Source organism: Talpa europaea (assembly GCF_964194135.1).
Source record: "Talpa europaea genome assembly, chromosome: 3".
In the NCBI taxonomy this organism is placed as follows: domain Eukaryota; kingdom Metazoa; phylum Chordata; class Mammalia; order Eulipotyphla; family Talpidae; genus Talpa; species Talpa europaea.
Window position 1 is genome coordinate 144,123,361 of NC_140069.1, and position 21,110 is coordinate 144,144,470.

General features: G+C 46.2%; 1 protein-coding gene across 1 annotated transcript; it reads left to right on the forward strand.

Annotated features, from left to right (window-relative positions):
* Window positions 1–8,053: 8,053 nt before the first annotated feature.
* LOC311168454 (taste receptor type 2 member 134-like) lies at window positions 8,054–8,953 on the forward strand (the record flags this gene model as incomplete). The annotated part of the gene is made up of 1 exon (XM_084229965.1): window positions 8,054–8,953. The coding sequence occupies one exon, from the start codon at window positions 8,054–8,056 to the stop codon at window positions 8,951–8,953; it is 900 nt and encodes a 299-aa protein (XP_084086091.1).
* Between the last annotated feature and the right edge of the window lie 12,157 nt (window positions 8,954–21,110).

A 21,110-nucleotide genomic window follows, 5' to 3' on the forward strand; every position in this document is an offset into this window, starting at 1 on the left:
GTGATGGGGGTGATGATGATGATAATGATGATGGTGGGTGGGGATGAGGGATCCCCACAGGGATGAGATAGAGGGGAGTGGAAAGAACAAAATCTGGAGAAAAATTGCCATTTGAAAAATGGAAATCTTAGATAGTGATTTTTTTTTTTAGCAAGATGATTAAGTCATTTTAGAAACATGAGTCATTTATTGACTTCTGCCCTCTCTCCCCCTGAATGCTTATGAAAAACACATACTTGGAAGATTTTTATAAAGTTATGAGTAATATTAGATCATTATGATTCCTGTTTAGGGAGGACAGCAAGCAGTCCAAGGCTTCGTCGCAGGAGGAAGATGAATCTGAGCTGCCGGGAGGCGCCTCCCAATTTGCCCACCAAGAAAAGAAATTTGAGTCTTTTTGCTTGAAGCGCTTTCTTTCTACCTTTTCCCATTTTCTTTCTTTTTAAAAAAAGATTTATTTTAATTTATTTTTGCATACAAGAACGGGGGTGTAGGCCAGAGGTAAGGGGTGGGGAGTGAGAGGGTTCACCAGAGACAGAGCCAGGAGCAGAACAGGCAGAGCAACCGAAACACACTGCTGAGGGGAGCAGCGGGGAGACAGGAGAGGTCTGCTGTGCCACGTGGGTCAGCTCCCTGGGCAGGGGATTGAACTCAGGGCACAGTGGTGATAGCGCTGAGACAGTAACCCCTGCGCCACCAGCGAGGCCTTTCCCCATTTTTCTTAAGCTTTCCTCAAGGTTATACAAACATCTGGCTGCAAGTAGCAGCTATTTCTACCCTTTTGTTCCAGAAAACAGTGGTTCTTGCTCCTATGCTCCTTCATGCCTCTTCTAAGATGCCCATCTGCATCTCCTCTAGCCCGTGTGTGAGTGTGCATGCATGTATGTGAGTGTGTCAGTGCACATGTTTGTGTATGCATGTATGCACACAAGCATGCACATTTGTATGTGTTTATGTAGAGCGTGCATGTGTGCATGTGGGTATGCATGTTTAAGCGTGTGAGTGTGTATGTGTCTGTCTGTCTCTAAACTATGTGATTGTGTTGCTACTTTTGAATTTTCAGTCTCCGGCGTACTTTCCACTACAGAATATAAAAACTCAGTTTTTTCACATCCCATCCCCATAGCAGATCCTTTCTAGCCTACTGTTAAGTATAGTTTTATTATAATGTTGGCTAAACTAACATTCAGTGCTTAAAATATTATGGCTGTGGTATAGTAAGAAATGTAAATCTGGTGTCTGCCTTTGATTCCTGACATAGAACTCCTAAAACTCTTGTAATGTTGTGAGTTACAGGAGCACAAGGGGTGCCTTTTGTTTTAATATGTGGTCTTTGATCCTAGAGCTTCTAAGACTCTAGGAATCTCAGGAATGTCTTTTGTATGCTAATGAGATACCTGGTGGCCAGGCCCCAAGCTTCAGGATGGGGGCTTTTCACCCGAAGGCCAAGGGATGTTTGTAAGGTGGGAGGCTTCAGCCCCATCTCCAACCTTGGGGCTTGAGCTGATACTCAGTGCTCAGTGACTTAATCAGTCATACCCACGTAATGGAGACTCCATGAAAACCCTAGATGAGGGGCTTCAGAGAGCTTCCAGGTTGATGAACACAGCACAAGCTGTGAGGGTGGGGAGCCTCAACTCCAGGAGATAGACTCTCAGGCTTGAAATCCTTCTGAGTCTTGTCCTGTGTTTTCTTGATCTGATTGTTTTCCGGAACCCTTTATAATAAACTAGCAAATGTAAGTAAAATGTTTTCCTGATGGTCTGTGAGCTATTACAGCAAATTATTGAGCCTGCTGAGGGAGTTTGGGAAACCCCCAGCTTATAGTCAGTTGGTCGAAAGTACAGGTGGCAACCTGGAACTCCTGTCTGAAGTGGGGAGCAGTCTCGTGGGATGGAGCCCTTATGCTGGGTCTGTACTAACTCAGGGAGAGTTAGCATCAGAACTGAATTGTAGGATGCTCAGTTGGCATCCAGAGGGTTGGAGAATTGGTTGGTGTGAGAAACACTCCCACACATTTGGTGTCAGTGTCGTGAGTAGAAAAACAAGTTTTCTTTAATGACAATGTAAATGCTATTCCTGATGGAACCACGTATTAAACAATTACTTTTCTTTTCCTATATACATTTTTGTTTTCTCTTGAGATAATCATTGCCTTGTTTTGTTTGCATTTGGTCTCAAACTCCTCATCAATGGTCTAAATCTGTCTCAACAATTTTAGATGCACCGGGTATTCTAAGGTATTCTATTTGCCTGAGAAAATCTCTCCTATCACTCATGTCCTGTTCCAGCTGGACATCTTTGTCCAGACAAGCACCACCCTACATCCAGGGATCCACCTTTACAATAGTCCTGGTGATCCCCTTCCACTCCTGGGTCCTGCATTGTCTGAACCCCATATCTTCCTTTATCCTGGTCTGCTCTAGCTTTGAAGGAGTAGTTGCCAGAAAAAGAGTAAATGGATAGAAAACTTTTTTTTGAGAGTTGGTTTGTTTGAAAAGTCTTTATTTTTTGGGTCTCCCCGGTGGCGCAGCGGTTGAGCGCTGGGTTGCGTGGCCTCTGCGGCGCCGGTTCGATCCCCAGCTGCTCCCTGGCCACCAGAGGAGGGTCCCACATGGCGCACAGACCTCTCCTGCCACCCGCTGCTCCCCTCAGCAGTGTGCTTCGTCAGTCTGCCTGTTCTGCTCTCCTCTCTGGCTCTGGTGAATTCTCTCACTCTCCCGCGCTTCTGACTGTGCCCAGTGCATGTACAAACAAACAAACAAACAAATAAATAAATAAAAATACATGCCTCTTTAAAAAAAAAAAGTCTTTATTTTTTTCCCTTGTATATGAGTATCCAAATAGATACTTCTAGGATAGAGATAATTATTCATTGCCTTCCAAGTTCCAAAATTACCTTTGAAATGTCTAAAACAATTCTGAGTCCTAGTATTTTGAATTTGGTATCCTACCCAGCCGTCTTCATTTCTCTAGAAGTTTTGGGAACCCCCCCCCAACATTTAGTTAGTTGGTCAAAAGTCTAGAAGAATCTAGAAGGATCTTCTCTTTATGCTCTGCACCCTGAAATGTTGTAAGGATGGCAATATGGTCTTGCAATATGAAAACTCAACCCTTTAGTTTTGGAAATTTTTCTTCAATTATTTGGCTAGGAGTTTTCTGTTCTCTATTATTTCTTTCTTTTAAGAATCCCCCTTATTTGGATGTTGCATGTCCTGCTATTTTTTTCCCTCTACTGAGTTTTTCTTTGTTTTGGTTTTTTTCTTGAATTTTATCTTCTGACTCTTCTACTGAGTTTTAAATTTCAGATATTATGCTTTTAACTCCCAAGAGCCCCCTTTATAATTTTTAGAGTGTTCCTTTTAAAGACACCATCTAGTTATTTCATGTGGTTTTGCTCTAGTCTCTTAACTCAGAATATTGATGGAGTGGGGATTTCTTCTCATGGCACTTTTTTCTTCTAAGTTGTTTTACTTTCGTTTTGGTTTGGTCTTTCATCTTTCCTCAGATGTCCCAAATTCCTTGTTTTCTGCTCATGTGAGTCAGGGAATGATTAGAAACTTTGAACTTGTGAGTGGGACTTGTTGACCATGGACTTCTTTGGAGAGTGGTTAACTGGGCCAATTAATGGAGGAACCTCTGATACCTGGGCCTTTAGAACCTCTTCAGATTTTTGTAGAGACCAGGCACATCTGCTGCCTGGAAGGGGAAGACCTGATGCCAGATATCTGGGAGCCATGTGAGGGAAACACATTTATGCACCCAATTTCCCAGCTCTCAGTCTCCTCTTGCCTCTGATGTGTTTGATACACACTCAGATCCTGCTCCATCCTCTCCAGAGAATATATCTCCGGCCTTTGCCCAGTTACAACGCCAAAGAGGAGAAGTGATCCAGGAATCTAAATCTTAAGCAGACTTTAACCAAATTTTCCTGATTTTTCTCCAGGGATACCTGGTATACCTGATAATTTCAAACAATCCCTTTGCAGTCAACTTAGAAGAGTTTTGGGGAGGGAGTGAAGGAGACGCACTGACTCCATCTGTCTCCCTCTTGGTAGCTTCTGGTCTAGGACAACAGTTTCAAGGCTGTTTTATGCAGTGGAGTCCTGTCTTTAACTGAAACCTTATGCAGGAACTCAGGCTATAAAGTAGATCTAAACGGAGCAGCTCTGACTGAAGAGGGGATGAGGGCTGCTTTCTCAGCTCTCCTGCTCTTTTATCACTGTGAGAACCTCCGGGAAATCATAGCTTGTACATCACTGATTTCGAAGTTGATGAACACGTTTCATCCCTCTGGTAGACGGTAGACATTTGAGTGATGTTTTTTCATAATGGAAGGAACATTTTTTTTTTTCACCACTTAAGAGATTTTTATTGCTTACAATTTTTCAAATGGTATCAGGCATTACCAAGGTAGGCCTTACCAAGGTAAAAATATTTGGATTGGAATGAAATTGGACTCTGAACCTCCTTAGAGACTGAACTTATAATTGCAAAATAACTTAAAAATCATATATTTGAAAGTGTGTAAATTTACCTGCACATTAACTGATACCTAACTGTACCTACACATTTTGATAATTTGAGGATGATGGAAATTCCCAAATTACTTTCAGAAAGCTGAAATTTGGTTTATACTGCATTGCTATTAGATATACTGTTTTATCCAAAATTATTTACTTGAATATATGTGAGAGGAGGTCTGTGGGGCTTATTCTATATGGGAATTATTATTATTAAAGTTCCGCATGACTTAGCTTACTATTTATGTGCCGTGTGACCATTGAAACCTTGTTATTTTATCCCTCCTCCACCTCTCTCTGGCACAAACCATCAGTTACCTGAGGATGGAAGAATATGGCAGGTTTCACACATAGCAGATGGCTCTAAGGTCCAGTGGGAAATGCATGTCAAACTTTACAACCCCTGGCAAATGAAATGTATGTTCCATGTCTCTAAAGTGACCCCATGTGTTTTTTTTATGTCATCAAGAAAGAAAAAAAAAAAGAATAAGCAGAAATCAAAATGTAGAGAACCAAAGTGAAGGATGTGAGTGTGTTTTCAGAATCACCCACTTGGAATCTGATCTGTTGGCACTTGTTTGGCACTAGAGTCATTTCACAGAAGACTCCGGCATCATGCTAAAAAAATATTGCCAGTTGTGCTACAGAAAAGCATCCGTCAGCTTGATTTGCAGGCATGAGACACCTTTAGAAAAGAAAACCATGACCCAAACTCCTCTGAGAAACACCTCGTATTTTGATTGGAAGGACTCTTGAGCACAACTGAAGCATTGTTCTGCTTGTGAACTCACTTGCAGGCAGACTCTGGAAGGGTACGGGAACCTTCTATGACCAGTCCATGAGGCACGCAGCGGCGGATGGAGAATGAGCGGCTGCCTGAGGAAGGGCCCTCTCCCAAACTTCTTTCAGAAGAGTGTTGCTTTTTTATTTTGCTTTTGGGTGAAGCTGGTCAAAAGGCATGAAGACATTAAGCAACTTGTTTCTAATTATAAAAATAATTACGTCCTGGGGATGTCATGTGCGGCATGGCAATTACACGTAATAACACCGTATTCCATATTTGAAAGTGGCAGTGAGACTAGGTCTTGCAAGTTCTCACCAGGAGAAAATGAATATAAACAACTCTCATAGGGATATCTGTGCCAATGTGGAATCACCATGCTGCCCACCTGAAACGAATCAATGCTGTAGGTTGATTGTATCATAGCTAAAGTGGTGAGGACAAAGAGGAGACTGTTGGCATGGTTGGAAGGATGCATTTTGCAGAGCTGTCATCTCTACAAGGTTGAGGACGGGTCATGAGAAGGTGGGTCCTGGCCAAGTGCACGCTTTGATGACTGTGCAAGTCACAGAGGCTGCCTGTGAGCACACATGGGATCGTCCCTGGTTCCATGCGACCGCAACAGGGCGTGTGCACCATGGCCTCAACTTGCTTCCTGATGACAGCATGAGGCTGGCCTTTTGCCAAAGGATTCTGAGAAGAGAGAGCCAGGATGTTGTGAAACCTGCAGGAGCCACTCACTCATGCATGCGGTTGTGCTAAGAAGCCAGAGGAAACACATGAAGCTCAAAAAGTCTCTGAGGCTGGGCTGTGAAACCGTTGGTCAGGCCGGGTGATCTGTTGTGGACAGTGTCTTGAGAGTTCAGCAAAGAGGAAGCAGCTCTGCAAGCACGTGCTGTGTCCGAGAGGGCCCCCCCCCCACTTCCTGAGGTCTCCTCTGTGGCTGTTTATCCTTATTCTTGTTTCTTTTCCATTATTCACACATGGACCTCCCATATGTTGACTCTTGAGAGACACCATGTAGAGGGGTCCTTGGGGAGACCACAGAGAGGGGCGTCTTGAAGGAGACCATGTAGGGAGTCTTTGGGGGAGATCATGTAGAGGGGGGCCTTGGGGGAGCCCATGAAGAGGGGGAGGCAAGTCCATTTCCTGCGAGTGGTCATGGACGAGGTCCATGTGACTTGAGGACCTGAGACATCTGAAGAGGCCAATCCCTCCCCTGCTTTCCAGCCATACTTCTCCCAGCTCCCCTCCTCTCTCCCTCATTCCCCCTTTTCTTGTCTGATTTGTGTCTTCACAGACATTCCTGCCTTTTGCTCCCACCTTAAGTGGATCTTTCCTCTTGGTTGCCCAAGCCTGGGCTGGCTGACCAGAGCCCGTCTCAGTCTGTGTGGTTTCTGGGGGAGGCAACATGCAGCACCTGGAAATCGCTTTATAAATGGCAAGGTGACCTCACAGTTTGGCTGTTAACTGCTTTAGCGGGGTGGCTCATCCGACATACAGGGGCCCCTCCCGCGGGCTTTGTTCCCAGCTTTGTTCTGAGCTCTCTGCCAGCCCACCAGCGCTGGCTCCTGCTGGGAAGCCCATTCTGGGTGAGAGCTCCTGTTTCCTCCTCTCCCTCTTTTCTGTTCTTTCATCTTGACCTATGAGCCCTTCTGAGGGGAAAAGGCTGTCCTAAAGCTAATTCCACACAGGCTTTGTGGACTCCACCCCCACCCCAGGCCAAAGCCAAAGACACTGGGGACTCCAAATCCCATCCCCACCCAAGGGAAGGTAGCTGGGACCTGAGGGTGGGGTTAAGCAGCCAAGTGAGTATGAAGACAGACATGTGGGCTTTGGGGGGGCCCCCATTTTTGGCTCTCCACCAGCTCGCAGCGTCTGGCCAGCTCGGAGAGTGCCTTTGGGTTTCCAGGTCGGCGGATCGGGTAGGACGCATTAAAGACTTTATTTCCCTATTTTCTCCCTGAGTTGTACATTTTCCTTATTTCCTTTTCCCTTGTAAATAATTAGCCTTTTATTAACCTTTTGTGTGTGTCTGTAGTGGAGTATTCATAAGTCCCTTTTAAGCGCTCGGGTGAGGACCCACAGCCAGGCAACCCGTTCAATATCGGGGCTGCCCTGTAACAATTCCGTGTCTGAGCACACAGACACTAACATGTTCACGCTTAACAGGTTTATTGTGAACACGTCAGGGAAATTCACATTTGAACTAAACTCCCCTAACTCCAATAGGGAAACTGCCAGTGACATTTTAAGCATCAGCAGGGGTCAGGGGCGGGGGTGAGGACTGGGAGGTTCACCTTTTCTCAGTGCTTCCGAGAGCTGAGCAGTGGGTGACGGTCTTACCCCCGACACCAGAGGGGGGCCTTAACAGAATGTGCACAGGCCAATGCATAAAATATGAGCCCAGGACATGAAGGTCAGGGGAGGTGTGTGAGGCGTGGAAAGGGGGCATTTTGAAAGGAAAATTTAGCCAAGAAATAGTAGAGTTAAGATACAAAGTGTAGAATATACATATTTCAATCGCCCCTGAAACCTTATTCTCTTAACGCCCCCCACATCTGGCTCTGAGAAAAAGCAGGCAAATCCAGGGTATGCAAACACAGTTAGTGTCATTGAGCCCACAGTGATTTGCATGTGGCCTGGGAGGTGACTAGTGTCCTCTTTTCCAATCCCAAGAGACTGGGGTGTTCGTTCTTGTCCGAATCCAGGGGAGCAGGAGCCAGGTCTGAGCTCCTCCCTGGAGGCGATGCCCTCCTCGTCCATGCTGACCTTCATGGTGGTCTTTTTCCTGGAGTCCTTGGCCGCCATGTTGCAGAATGGATTCATGGCGGCTGTGCTGGGCCTGGAGTGGCTGCGGTGCCGGACACTGCCCACGGCCGACCTGATCATAGCCTGCCTGGCCGTGTCCCGCTTCTGCCTGCACGGGATGGCCATCTTGAATGACCTGCTGGCCTTCTTTGATTCCAAAACGAACTATTTCAACGTTCCCTGGGACTTTATCAACACCCTCACCTTCTGGCTGACGGCCTGGCTGGCCATCTTCTACTGCGTGAAGATCTCCTCCTTCTCTCACCCCATCTTCTTCTGGCTCAAGTGGAGGATTTCACGGTTAGTGCCCAGGCTGCTGCTGGGCTCCCTGATGGTATCTAGTCTGACCATCAGCAACTCGGCCATTGGGAACAGAAACCTTGCGTCCTTGATGGCGTCCCACAGCGACCATGGGAACACCACCCTGGCCGATAGGATACGGACTTTCCATCTCTGCTTCTTCCTTCCCAGTTTTATGCTTCTGACATCAATTCCCTTCTCCCTGTTCCTGGTGTCCATCCTCCTCCTCATCTTCTCTCTGCACCGGCACCTGGGCCAGATGAAGAGCCAGGGGTCCAGCCAGCGTGATCCCAGCACCCAGGCCCACATTACAGTCCTGAAGTCTCTCTCCTTCTTTCTCATCTTTCACACCTCGTACTTCCTGTCCCTGATTGTTGTGACAACGGGAATCACCACCTTCCAGAATCCCTGGCACTGGGCCTGGGAGGTGGTGACATATGCGGGCATCTTTCTGCACTCCGGCACCCTGGTGCTCAGCACACCCAAGCTGAGGAAGGCCCTGAAGACCAGGCCGTGGAAGGCCCTGCTCAGGGGGTGACTGGTCTGCACTGATCTGTATCCGTGACCAGCGTCAGAGGCCCCGCCCACGAGTGGGGGGACTGCCTGGGTTTGGGGATGATCCTCTCCTTACATTCCTTCTTGCTTTCATGCTCTCCCCATGCCCCGGCAACTCTTTTCCATCCTCCTCATTCCTCCATCTCCTCTGATGTTCTGGGCCCTTAATCTGGGTCCCCAAAGCACCTTAGGCTAGGGTGGGGGGCTTCTCTTACCCTGTATTCAAGGAACCCTAATAAAGTTCTCCAAGCATTGCCGAGGCCTGTACTCCCTTTCCAGAATCCCGAAACGGTTGTCAGTTTCCTCTGCAGTCAACCTGGTTTTATTTTTTATTTTTTTTAAAGATTTATTTATTTTTTCAAACAAGCACTGGGTACAGTCAGAAGCGCGGGAGGGTGAGAGAATTCACCAGAGCCAGAGCGGGGAGCAGAGCAGGCAGAAGGACCGAAGGACACTGCTGAGGGGAGCAGCGGGCGGCAGGAGAGGTCTGCGCGCCATGAGGGACCCTCCTCCGGTGGCCGGGGAGCATCTGGGGATCGAACCGGCGCTGCTGAGGCCGCACACAGCTTCGCAGCCCAGGGCTCAACCGCTGTACCACAAGGGGAGGCCCCTGAAGTTTTATTTTTTAACGTGTCCCACACCATCCCGCCACGCCACTTCCCTTTCTCAGCCCACTAAAGTGACTTTCTACACCCCGCACCCTCTTCTCTCTTGTCTGTGGTCCGTTGGTCCATCCGACACGTCCTTATTTCCTCTCCCTGACACCTTTTTCAATCCCTTCTTTCGTGTTTGACTCCAGGCCCGTTCCACCCCTGGAGCTTTTTTCAGTTCGCCCCCATGGAACGTTGAGGGTATATTACACGAGTTTTGCACCAGTGTTGGTCCATTGGCGATTTTATGTGTTCTCTGTCAGTTGAATTAAAGAGTTGTCTGCTGTGGAAATGCTTCTGGCCCACAGACGATAGAAAAGGAAAACAAAGGCAATTCACACAGTCTTTGACTTTGATGATTCAACTCTTCCTGTCTGCTCACTCAGGAGCTGGACTGTGGAGGCCGATGTCTAAGACGGTGGTTTTCAGACTGGGGTGTTTGCATTCCGGGGTGTGTGCAAAATGACCCACTGGATGGAAGAAGAAAAGTGTGGCGCCTTCCGCTTGCGTTTGTTTTTGTCTTGTCCTTTCAGTTTCTATTTGTTGGGGTCATTTTATGATGCACATAAGGTGTTAAATAGTACATGCATGTTTATAATTAAAATAAATAAATATGCATATAATAGAATGCATGTTTGTAATTAAAAAAAAAAAAAAGGATGGAGGGACTCCCTGGTGGTGGAAGGGGTTAGGGCTCAGCACTATGAAGCTGTCCTCAGCTACTGCAGCCTCAGTTGGATCCCCGGCCAGGGAGCTACCCACATGGCACAGCAGATCTCTCCTGTCTCCCCGCTGCTCCCCTCAGCGGTGTGCTTTGGTCAGTCTGCCTGTTCTGTTCCCCACTCTGTCTCTGGTGAATCCTCTCATGGCTCCCCAACCCTGCACCTCTGGCCTACACCCCAGCTCTTGTATGCATAAATAAATCAATCTTTAAAAAAATGGATGGAGTTCACTATGAATGAAGCATAAAGACCAACAGATTAGCAGGGATTAGGAAAAGCACCAGGCGTGGTGAGAGAGCTAGTCAAAATAGGAGTAGAAAAATAACAATAACAGAGGTTACAAAGAATTTTCAAGTTAATAACTATTGTACAATGTGTTGTCTTACAGTCCTGGAAGCTGAGCCCCTCACCCTCCACCCCCCAGCACATTGTTATAATGTGAGCTGGAGGCTGACCTATGGCAGGAGGAGCAAGAGAGGTGCAGAGATGAGCTAAGAGGGTGAGGCCTTTTCACTTGGACAAAGATGAAAGCGTTCAAAAAGGAGAGCCCCAAATTGCTGGAGAGGAGCACGGGGGATTCCCCAGAGAGCAGAGAGAGGGGAGAGCTGGATAGGGGCACCTGGGAGGCTGATTCCATCCTAAGGAGATTTTCTGCTTTCTTTTTATGCAGGAGTGTGAGTGAGCAAACGTCTTCCTCCAGGGAGGGAGATACTAAATCGTGGGGCCTGAGACTTGAGGCTCGAGCCATAAGAAGACTGGATAGAAGCAAAGGCAGGCACATCAGCAGCCTCCTCTGTCCCTTCCACTCCAGTGGAAGCATGTGGAGGACTACCCTTCCCTGAATGGTGCTCCAGTTTCACTTGTATGGTGCTCCAGGGCATTTCCTTTTTTTCTTTTTTGTTTTTAAGATTTAATTTTATTTATGCATATAAGAGCTGGGGTGTGGGAGGTGAGAGGATTTACCAGAGATAGAGCGGGGCGCAGAACAGGCAGATCAACCAGAGTACACTGCTGAAGGGAGCAGCGGGCGAGCCAGGAGAGGTCTGCTGCACTATGTGGGTTGCTCCCTGGCTGGCCGGGGATCGAACTCGTGCTGCAGAGGCTGCGGATTGCCCCATAGGTTGCGTTTTAACCCCTTGTGCCAGCAGGGAGGTCCTCCAGGACATTTCTGAAGGTCTTGGGTGGGGAAGGCATAGGGAGACTCTGATGCTTTCTAACATTTTCACAGTATTTGAGTTATGCCCATCTAGAGGGCTCATCAGGAGTTCTTAATTGGTTGATAGTCTCAAGCTGTCTTTCCTAGGATCTAGTTCAGAAGAGTTTCAGAATATTTGGTGGTTCCATCTTGTCCAAAGACACAACTCCTATCTTACTTTTACTCTCAAGACTCATGGTGATATTTTCCCAGCCTCTGTTTTCACACTTATGTGAAGCCTCTGCTGGGGCCAAACTTATTCCCTAGACACCATCACACTTCTATGTCTCTACAGAAGCTATGTTGTCTTCCCTCCAACACACCAGATGCATCTCTGCTGTCCCGTAATGAAGGGGAACTGCTGTGGAGCTTCCTGAGAATTGTAGGGGTGGCACTAGGATGACCCATGGCATTCAGAACCACAGCCCAGGAGCCCTCCTTTTCCCCCCCTCTGAGAGAGAACTGAATTGAGTGTTTCCCATCTAGGGAACTTACTCAGGTTCCTACCCCTACAGCCCTCATCATTGTACCTATGAAGACCAGCTGTCAAAATCTTTAAAATTTTCAGCCTTGGATTCCACTGAAGAAGAGAAATCTGAATAAGAGAAAGCACGATGCCACAAACAAAAACAACAAAAGACTCCCCATGAAACACCGCATGTTTAAATATGAGGGATTATTCACCCCTTCAATTTAACTTCCTCTGCACATAGCACAAGCCCAGCCAGTGTGTGTGGCTTATGATCAGTGCGTGAGTGCCATTCCTGGGCAGAGACTGAGCTCCTGGTTGGCGCTCCAGTGCCTTTCCCAGGGCCACTGTGACATCTAGGAGATGCTAATGGACTTGATAGATGAATTGAGGGTGAACACCTACTTTATTGCATGAACCATGGCAGATGTAGGGAGTATCTGGGAGACAGGACTTTTCCATATTGAGGGGTTTGCAGCTGGCCAGACTGCAGAGATGTGAGTCAACTTTGTTCCACTGCTCCAAGCAGGAAACTGTCCAATGTCAGCCAGAGAAACAGGGCAGGGAGAGCAGCTGGGGACGCGATCCCTTGGAGATTTGCATCTTCATGGAAAGGCAGATGACCGAGTTACCTCGGTGCTCTCCTTGACCCGAGACCGTTGTCCTAGAGTTCTGCATCCCATTCTCTTTGGGGAGTTCTATCCATGGAGCTGCTGGCCAAGAGTGAGCGTACTATGAAACACTCCCTCCCTCACGTGACTTCATCCTGAGCCTTTCCTCTTGCTGCATCTGACCCAGAACGATTTCGACTTGCCCAGCTCCCAGCGACACGTTCACCTAGACAAGTCAGCACTCACCTGGTCGCTGAGCTTTTAAAAGCTCCTTGAACCTCACTCCTGTAGAGAAGGTAGTCACTGCTCACTACGCCTTCCTCTGGTAGAAGTAGGTGGTCCTGGAGTGCCCTGCAGCTCCCCTCCACCCCCTCCTCCCCATGCTCTCCTGAATGCTCCTTGGAGTACTTGTCACGCAGAGGCTGGAGTGGAAGATAATGCAGTGACAGCTGTCATCATCACCCCCACTGCTTCTTAGGCTTATGCAGAGACTTAGAGTTTCCAGAGCGCATATGTGTGAGAAATCACACTTCTTCAGGTGAAGAAGAGGTGTGCGGAGAGGTTCAAAGACTAACCTGAAGACACACAATAGTGGTTGTGACCAGACTCAATAGCCACTCTTCTGACTTCAGTGGGGGATAAAGAAGATGGCAGTCGACACGCCGGGCTGGCTGTGGCACTTGTCTCTGGTCCTGAAACCAGGTGGGTCTTGGCCTTTCCTCCTGTGACATTAGGTTGAGTCCATCTCTGATTTGAGGCCTGACTTCTCTCATCTACAACGTTATTGCAATGTCATGTGTGCTCAAAAAACTGAAATTCTAGCGGTAAATTCCAGTTTAATCCGCTGAATCAGCACAGATGATACTTTTCACATCTTACAAATGGAGAAACTGAGGCACACAGGGGCTAGCTAACATAGCCACAACACACCCTGAGAAGTGGAACTTAGGTGAACGACTATGTTGATTCTCCCTACCACAGCCCACTGGCTCTATAGCTACCCAGGGCAGCTTCCTCAGGAACTTGCCACTTTCAAGGTCTCTACTTAAAAATCATTGTAAAAACATGCAGCCGCCTGATGCTCTGCAAGTGTCCCCTTTGTCTACAGTTAATGGTGACCGTGACCACAAGTAATAGGAGTTGAATGAAACTCTCTTAGCAGGTTTTGCTCGGCTTTTCCTCTGGCCGCCACAGGTGTATTCTCGAAGCATCTACTTCAGGGTCCGTAAAGCCCTGGATGCGTGGAGAACACAGAACAACACCTGCCCCCTCCCAGACGCGCGCTGACTGTCCGCCGGGGTGCCTGGGTGCATTTGCTCAGAGGCAGGTGTGTGGTCCTGTCGTAGGTGTCGGCTCAGTGTAGCACGAGCTAGATGCTGGATGCAGCATCTGACACATTATCCTCACAGGGCCTACACGGGCCGGGGGCAGGCAGGGATGGGGCAGGCAAATTCCGGGGGGCTCTGGAAGCTGAGCCTTAACCACATTTGCATCTGTTCCGAGAAGAAACCTCTTCAGACAGACCTGTCCTCTACTCTGTCCTCTGTGCATGGGGCAGCTGGAGACCCAGACATCATACGTGGTCTCCCAGAGCAACGTTGTAGTGAGTCCTAGGGCAAGTTAGGGATAATGAGGAAAAGACTCCCAACTCTTTGGGCTCCACCTTGACCACAGAAGAGATAAATGGAGGTGGCTTGGCCCCAGGGCCTCTGGTGGTGGATGAGAGCTGTTGTCTGGCTGCCGTTTCATTCCTTCTGTGCCTGGTGGCCATGCCGGGCAAGGGTGTGATCACCGCTGCCCTGGGCAGGCGGCCGCTGCGGAGGACATTGTCACCTTGCGACCAGCTGCTGGTCAGCCTGTGGGCCTCTCGCTTCTGCTGGCAGTGGGTGGTGATAAGCAAGAGCCTTTATAGTTCCCTGGACCCGAGCGCCTTCCCTGACAGCCTGCGGTGCAGTGTGGCGCCCTCCGGGGGTACCTGAACGCAGTCTCCTGTGTCCTCCACCTGGATCTGTGTCTTCTATGGCGTGAAAATTGCAAACTTCACCTACCCCGTTCTCCTTAGGCCACTTAAAAAGTGATTTCTTAAAAAAAAAAAAACAAAACCCTATGAAAATATTTTCACCAAAGTGATACCTGATCTTTGCAGAAGATTTTAAAAAAGAAGAAATTAGCACCACCCTCAGGCGCCTATGGCATGACTTCCAGCAAGACCTTCTCTTGGCTTCTGAGAGGCCCATAGTCTCTCCCCTGCGTCTGCCTCCATCATCGACCCGCCCTCCTGCTGCCTGGTTCTTCCTCGGCCAGCTGTCATCTTCTTCTCAGATTAATCTACCTTCCCTCTGCCCCTCCCCACCACCCCACCATGTATACATCTACTATGACCTTCCTCAAATTCCTACCTCTAGTTAGTAAATCAGGCTCGACTTTTCCAGCCTGGAAAATTCACCTCTGAGTGAATTTCACTCCCTGCACCTGCTGAGTCCTTCTGCCTCTTCAGCTCTGTGTCTTCCATGGCGACCGCTGCAAAGTCTCTGTCGTCTGTCCTCTTCCTCCAGACCCTGTTTTCTCTCCTGCTGCTTCCATTTCTTCTTTGCCACTTGCTGCATCACACGCTCCCCTCCCCCCAGTGAGAACTGCCATTACCAGATGCACCTGCTGAGGGTGTGTCTGGCCATTTCACCCACACTCATCTCTAGAACAGCCCCAGGGACCTGGATTCAAGGAGGGGAGTTTGGATGATCAACTTTATCCTACTGCGGGACATCCACGCGAGCTCCTCCCCCGACACGCCGCCTGGTACTGTCCTATCCCATATGGACCCATAAAGTCCTATTTATTCTTACCTATATAACTTTCAAGTTATTTCAAATGGCTCCTTCAAGGGAAACTATTTTTTAAAGATTATTTTTATTTATTTATGCATACAAGAGCTGGGGTGCAGGCCAGAGGTGCAGGACGGTGAGAGGATTCACCAGAGACAGAGGATTCACCAGGGAGAAGAACAGGTAGATCTACTGAAATACACTGCTGAGGGGAGCAGTGGATGAGTCAGGAGAGGTCTGCTGTGCCATGTGGGTAGCTCCCTGGCCAGAGACCCAACTCCAGCTGTAATGCTGTGCATAGCTTCATAGTGCTATGCTTAACCCCTTGTGCCACCAGGGAGACCCCCTTCAAGAGAAACTTTTTAGCTGTCCCCCAACACCTCCCCTGTTTAATCTTCCCCACCTTTGAAGCCATATAAGTGGGGTGTCTCATCGTGACATGAATTTGCCATTTGGGGGTATGGTCCGTAAACTCGTTTATTCTGCTTAGCAGATTTTGCAGTTCTTGAAGGCATGGCTGCCTCACCTGCTCCGTGTCCCCTGAAGCGCTGACAGAACCTGCTACATTGAACACAATCGTCCCAAGCACCTGGAAGTACCTGGAAACTCCTGTACTTCTGTCTGCACATTTGTCTCCCGGCTTCCTACGACTTCTTTATGCTTCTGTGCGAGCTGTATCCCCATCTCTGCCTGGCCAACTTACTTTTGGAGGTCAAACTTCTATTCTGTTACTCTTTGATTTATACACAAAGTAGAAATAATAAATGGATAAGTGAGGAGTAAAATTGAATAGCTTTTGTGGTGCCTTTACCTCCGTTCCTCTCGCACATTTCCATGTTGCTAAGCAACTGTGGACAATGAGCCTTTAGCTTCTTCCTATGGGGATGTAAGTGAAGCGCCAGCGCTCTGTTACTGACCCAGGCTCCCTTCCCAAAGTGTCCCATATAAGGCTCGCTTAGCTCCTGCCACTCTTCACATCGTTAGCCCAGGAGAAGGAGACATTTACCAGAAACTGAATGATCTCCCCATGGGGACAAGCTCCTTTGAGGTTGAACACACAGGAAAATGTAAAAGAGAAGTAGGGCTTATTGCATTTTAAAAATATCTGGTAGCAGGACCATCAATGTTTGCCTGCAGTCTAATTTCATCATGAATTACGAAGGTGTTAATAGCAATCGCAAATGCTCATTTTGTGTGAGGTGCGGGGCTAAAAAATGTGTTCACTTAAATCCTTTATATACTTATTCCTTATCACTGTGAAGAGGAAACTGAGATTTAAAGAAGTTCACTGAGGTTTCATAGTGCTAGAGTACTAAAACAGGGTGGTATTGATGTAGGGGATGGATAAATACATTGGCAGAGAGTCCATGGGAAATTATATATGATAAGTAAAGCATTTTTAATCAGTGATAGAAAAAAAAGGTCATTTAATGGTGCTTCAGTATCCTGGTGCTACAATTAACAAAAATAAAGTTACAACATTTTATCCTCAATTCCAGATAGATGAGCCTTAATCGAAATGTTATTTAATTTTTTCAAAACTTTCTTTTAATGATAATCCAATTCTTTGTATATTTTATTCCATAAACACTACCTCTAATTTCACAGGAAAACTGGCTTTTCTCACCCCTTTTTTGGATATCATTGCAGAGTCCATAGATACTCTTCAGCTCCCACAAGCCAGAGGCTTCGTTTTTTGGGTCCTTTTAAAGGAAGACTTGAGATATCAAGTTATAATGGAAATAGTAGGTAAATGTGACTACAGAAAAAGTTAAAACTTTTTAATGGAAAAATAATATAAATTTAGGGATCACTGGAGTCCTTTTCAATTTTAAAGGACAATAACAGATTGCCAGAAAATATTTACAAACATTCTTAAGAGAGAAGGTAATATCTCTATATGTAAAGTTTCTACAAATCAATATGAAAAATATAAGCAAACAAGTAGAATGATGGTTAAATGATAACATTTGATACTACAGATAGCCAAGTAAACATGTGGAAAGAAGCTTATCCACATGGTTGGCTGGGGAAACGCAAATTTAAACAATAGTGAAGTATCTGATACACACAGAACTCATTCACCCAGTGGTTTCTACTCTTTCCCCTGGAAATCACATGAAAGCAACAAGAAAGTTGGAAAGACACTGAGACTCAGTGTAAGGGCCTGGACAGGACACAGGGCAGGTTTTCTGATCCCATGCAGACCGGGTAAAGGAGGAGTCAGAGTCCTCAGTGGCTTTTTGCAGGTCTTTTATTGGGGTTACCAGGTACACAGCAGGCAGGGGGGCTGGGAGGCTGGCAGGTCTCCCAGCCACCAGCAAGTCTTCACGCTATCTGGGCTCTCCGGCCTTCTCTGCTTCTCTCTCGGCTTCTCCTGCTTCTTTCTCGGCTTCTCTTTTGGCTTCTCCTGCCTCTCTCGGCTTCTGCTCATTCTCGGCTTCTCTTTCGACTTCTGCTGGCATCTCCATGACGCCGCCCTTAAAAGCGCAGTCTCAGCCCAGGTGAATCCCATCTACCTATGCCCACACCCTATTCCAGGTGCCCGCCATCAGGCATGCATTCAGGACCGCAAGGATCCATCATCTATCTTGATGGCGGGAGGGCAGAAAAGCCTGACATTTTTTTCCTTACCCTACACTCAGTTTTTAGTGAAGTTAAGGACAGAATCCTCAAATTTCAAATTATGTGAAATCATTGCAAATCATAGCTCAGAGATGGTGGAGCCAAGAAAGCAGAAAGCAGAAGGGCAAAGAGAAGTGAGAGCTAGTGAGAGAGACCGCAAATTCCAGCAAAAATACTTCTGCAGAAATGAAACTCACCCTGAAATGCAAAGGCTACTTTGTATGCATGGATTATTTATTGCTGCTTAACCAATTACCCTGACTCTTAGTGGCTGAAGCTGACTTTTACTAACTCAGTCTCTGTGGATCAGGAATGCAGGCAGGTGTCGGCTGTTCTCTGGCTCTTGTTCTCTCGTGGCCTGCAGATGTCTCCAGGCTCAACGGGGAGGCCCCACCTCCCAGCTTGCTCAGGTGGTTCTGCTGCTCATAAGCTGTTGGTCGAGGTGCCTTCTGGTCTTGCACGTGGCTCCTGCTTAGAGCATCTGACTGTCAGAGGGAACACCTGGGAGCGGAGCAGTGTCAGCAACAGAGAGAACCAGCAAGACCAGGGCACAGAATTCGGCCACCTGGTTACAGTTTTCGTCACCGCTGACAAGTGGTAAGTAAGACCGGAACAGAGGGTTAAGGATTATATAAAATTACCATTATAAATGTAAACACTAGAATAGAAACATGTACTTTCTTTACTATTAATAGAACCACAAACAAAAAAGAAGAAACATAACAAATATGAATTTAATAAAAAGCCTTTGAAAACAAAGCACAAAACATTAATATATTGCACCAGAGCTAAGACTATGCAGATGATGTGTAATTAACTTAAGATGGGTTTTATACCTAACGATGGTTTCAGATTGACTCAAAGGCAGCATAACTCTGTGATATCTATAAGATCCTTAAATTCAAGTGTTTTAATTTTTTTAAAATATAAAAAAAGATAACAAGGGCAAGAAAATCAAATAAATACAGACAAAAGGATTCCATACATAAAATGATCAAGTAAGGGAAAAAGATATGTTTTTAAGAGGTAAAAGGGGGGCCTCCATGGTGGCGCAAGGGGTTAAGCCTCAGCACTGTGAAGCTGTCGGCAGCTACTGACACTCAGGGCACAGCAGATCTCTCCTGTCTCCCCGCTGCTCCCCTCAGCAGTGTATTTCAGTAGATTCGACTGTTCTGCTCCCCACTCTGTCTCTGGTTATTCTTCTCACACCGCCCCCCCCCCCCACCTCTGGCCTGCACCCCAGCTCTTGCATAAATAAATAAAATCTTTTTTTTTTAAAGAGGTAAAAGGCACAACTAAGATAGAATTGATAAAATACCTATATGTCCAATAGCAAGCAGCTATATTTATGAAGAAGAAACTTCAGGAAATATAAGAAAAAGTAGACAGAATCGCTAAAAGTAAAAGATTTTTCTTTTGTCAAGCAGAGAAAAAGTAAGTACAAGTAGGTAGGTTAACTTTTATTGGCAGATATTAAGCCATGCGTACGCCCAGAAAACACATTTTTTGAATTTTGGAAATGCCAATGTAATCATAAAAATTGAGATAACAAAAATCACTGAAAGTAGAAATATCATAATCCAGTCTCATTTATGCATACAAAATGCTAAAAAGAAATTAAAAAGCAAATTCCAACAATGTTATCTCATTGAGTAGAGTTTAAAAGATGATCCAATATTAGGAAATCATTGTATAAGCTATCATATTCATAAATCTAAAGGAAAGTTATATAATCACTTCCCAAAGTTCTAACAGGCAGTTGAAAAAATTTAATACTAGTACTAAAATATTCCATAATGTATATTCCATAAAATGAAAAATATCTCAGTCCTAAACCTAATCATATTTAACAAAACTATAGGCATAATTGCAAATGCAAGACAATTTTTTGCATGAGTACTGTCACCATTGTTTACATTTTAATGGAGGTAATGCTTAATATAGCTAAGAAAAACCCAAATAAGTAACAGAAAAGCTGCCACAGAACAATAAGCCTTTTTTTTTTTTTAAGATTTATTTATTTATTTATTTATGGAAGCACTGGGTACAGTCAGAAGCTCGGGAGGGTGAGAGAATTCATCAGAGCCAAAACAGGGAGAAGAGCAGGCAGAAGGACCAAAGGACACTGCTGAGGGGAGCAGCGGGCAGCAGGAGAGGTCTGCGCGCCATGTGGGACCCTCCTCCGGTGGCCGGGGATCGAACCAGTGCTGCAGAGGCTGCGGGCAGCTTCGCAATCCAGCGCTCAACCGCTGCGCCACTGGGACGGCCCAGAACAATAAGCCTTAATAAACCAATGGGGTGCAAAATGAATAGACAGAAATTGATATTTTCTACCTTTTTAAAAAAGATTTATTTATTTATGCATACAAGAGCTGGGGTGTAGGCCAGAGGTGCAGAGGGGAGTGAGAGGATTCCCCAGAGACAGAGTGGGGAGCAGAACATGCGGATTGACTGAAATCCACTGCTGAGGGGAGCAGCAGGGAGACAGGAGAGGTCTTTTGTGCCATGTGGGTAGCTCCCTGGCTAGGGGATTGAACTCCAGCTGTAGTGGCTGCAGAGAGTTTCATAGTGCTGAGACTTCTTGCACCACCAGGGAGGCCCGAAATCGATATTTTCTAATATGCACAGCTAATTGCCAGTTAAAAGATAAAATGAAAGAAAAGATTCTATTTGTGATATCAAGAAAAAATATGCAGATAAATTTTATAATAAATTTGTAAGATTTACATGAAGGAGGCTTTAAAACACTTAGGAGGACATGAATTAATGAATGTTATCCCATGTTCTTGGAAAAGGCAACTTAGCACCATAAAGATGTTAATTATCCTGAGGTTTATGTGTTAATTTAATAGAAAGCTTATGAAAATGGCAATTTTCTTTTCTCTTTTTACATTTATTTTTAAAGAGCTTACGCATTCTAAGGTTACTGTGGAAGTTGAAAGAAGCCAACAAGAAAGAACAAAGCTAGACAAGCTCTATTATAAGTTTAAAATATAGACTGAGCTGCAAAATTTAAAAAGTAGGGGTGTGACTATACCACAGGAAA